The 1908-nt window shown below is 73.0% G+C and overlaps 1 protein-coding gene across 1 annotated transcript in view; it reads left to right on the forward strand.

The window, feature by feature from the left end:
* EMIHUDRAFT_117017 (hypothetical protein) overlaps window positions 1–1908 on the forward strand; it is a gene marked incomplete at both ends in the record, with an annotated part of 5580 nt that overhangs the window by 1743 nt on the left and 1929 nt on the right. The window contains one exon of the mRNA XM_005774204.1: window positions 704–1819. Within this exon, the coding sequence (XP_005774261.1) occupies window positions 704–1819 (1116 nt within the window). The remainder of the gene's footprint in view (window positions 1–703; window positions 1820–1908) is intronic.

A 1908-nucleotide genomic window follows, 5' to 3' on the forward strand; every position in this document is an offset into this window, starting at 1 on the left:
TGCAGCCCCGCCGTCCGCTGGGAAGCGGATGTCCGCCTGCTCTTCCGCCGTGTTGTTAGTATGCTTACGCGCGCCGAGGTAGGCCGGGTGCGCCGCCGAAGTGACAACTGGCCCGTAGCCCTCGCTCGTCAGCGACGCGCCCTCATCGCCGATGGCGTCGCCCCCGATGAGTACTGCATAGCCCCACCCTGCCTGCTTTCCCTAGGTCTTCCGACCCGTCTGTGTATGCCACCCAGTCGGGCGGGCGTCGTTGCGCCTGCTCTGTCAGTTAGTTGCTTGCTGCTGTGGGCGAAGAACGAGTGAACGACCCCTGGTGCCCTGGTGCCTCGACCATCAGTCTCAGCTTGACCCGGTATGCCCCCCCTTCACCCTAGGTAGGTAGGTAGAAAGGTGAAGAACAGTCAGGCTCGGACTGGACACCAGCGCGTTATGTCACCGTGAGGCGCAACCAAGAAAAAAGAAAAATCTTCGCGCGGTTTGTTTGAGCTGCCGCTGCTGGGGCTTTGGTCCTCGGCGGTTCCTCTGCTCCGCCGGCCTCCGCCGCGCGACTGCGACCATGCGCCAGAACTCCATCTACACGTCGGACCTCTTCCAAGGGCCCGCGGCCCGGCCCACGCTCTGCGCCCGAAAGGCGCGCGCACCCGCGAGTCGCGCGCTCCCTCGACTCTCCCCAAACTGACGCCGCCCTGCCGCCGCCTGGCAGTTTGTGAGAAAGTCCAAGGCGGAGCGCGCCGCCGAGGGCCTGCCGCCGCCGAGACCGGCGACGGCGCCGTGGCGTCCGCCATCGCCGCTGGCCTCGCCGCTTCCGAGCCCGGACGCGCCCTCGTCACCTCGAAAGCCGCTCGACATGCCACAGACGCCGGCTCTGGCTGCCGCTCCCCGGCTGCTGTCGTACTTCAAGAGCCTCGACGACGACGCGCTTGAGCTCGAGATAGAGTCTCCCAGGGAGGCGGAGGAGCAGGCGCCGACGGAGAACGAGGAGCAGGCGCGTTCCAAGATGCCGCCGCCGCCGCCGCCGCCGCCAGCCTCGGATGATACGCCGCGTCGAAAGGCGACGCCGCACAAGAAGGCGGCGACACCGCGGAGGGAGCCGCTGCGCGAGCTTCCGCCGCAGCCCACCGCGGAGCGCACGGGGAGGCTAGTCCCGGCGTCGCCCGCCTTCTCCGACCTCGCGTCGCCCGCCCCAATCATGGTGTCCGCAGTGACTCGGGCGCTCCTGGGCGGGGGGGAACTGCCGGTGCTGCCGCCCTCGGGCTTCGGGGCGGAGGCCCCTGCTCCGGCTGCGCTGCCTCCTGCCGACGAGGCAGCGCGCGCCGGCACGGGCGAAGCGGAGCAGAAGGCCGCGAGCAGCCTGTGCTCATCGATTGCCCTCCTCAGCCTCGGTGATGGCGACCGCGCTGGCTCCGAGTCTGACGCCGCTGCCGCCGCCGCCGCCGCCGCCTCCGCCGCCTCGGAGGGCGAGCGCGCCTCCTTCGGCTCCGGCGGGCGCTCCTCGGGCGGAGGAGATCGCTCGAGCTCCGACGGGCTCGGGCTCAAGCGCTTCGGCATCACTGGAGGCGCGGCCAGGAGGCTTGTCGGAAGGGCGGGCGGCGCGGCACGCGGAGCGGCGCCGCCGCCGCCGCCGCCGCCGCCGCCGCCGCCGCCGCCGCCGCCGCCGCCGCCGCCGCCGCCAGCGGCGCCGCCGCCGCCGCCAGCGGCGCCGCCGCCAGCGGCGCGGAAGCTGCCGGGTGCCCCGGCAGCGTCGCGCGCCGCGTCCGCCTTCGGCTCACATCGCGCTGGCTCCTCGCCGTCTGTCGGCCCACCCGCTGCCCTGCTCCACGTGGCGCGCAGCACGCCGGCGCATGACGGTCCGCGGCCGCCAACCGCCTCGGCCCGAGGAACGCCGGCGCTGCAACGGCCGGCTGCTCG

Source organism: Emiliania huxleyi (assembly GCF_000372725.1).
Source record: "Emiliania huxleyi CCMP1516 unplaced genomic scaffold EMIHUscaffold_318, whole genome shotgun sequence".
Taxonomy (NCBI): domain Eukaryota; phylum Haptophyta; order Isochrysidales; family Noelaerhabdaceae; genus Emiliania; species Emiliania huxleyi.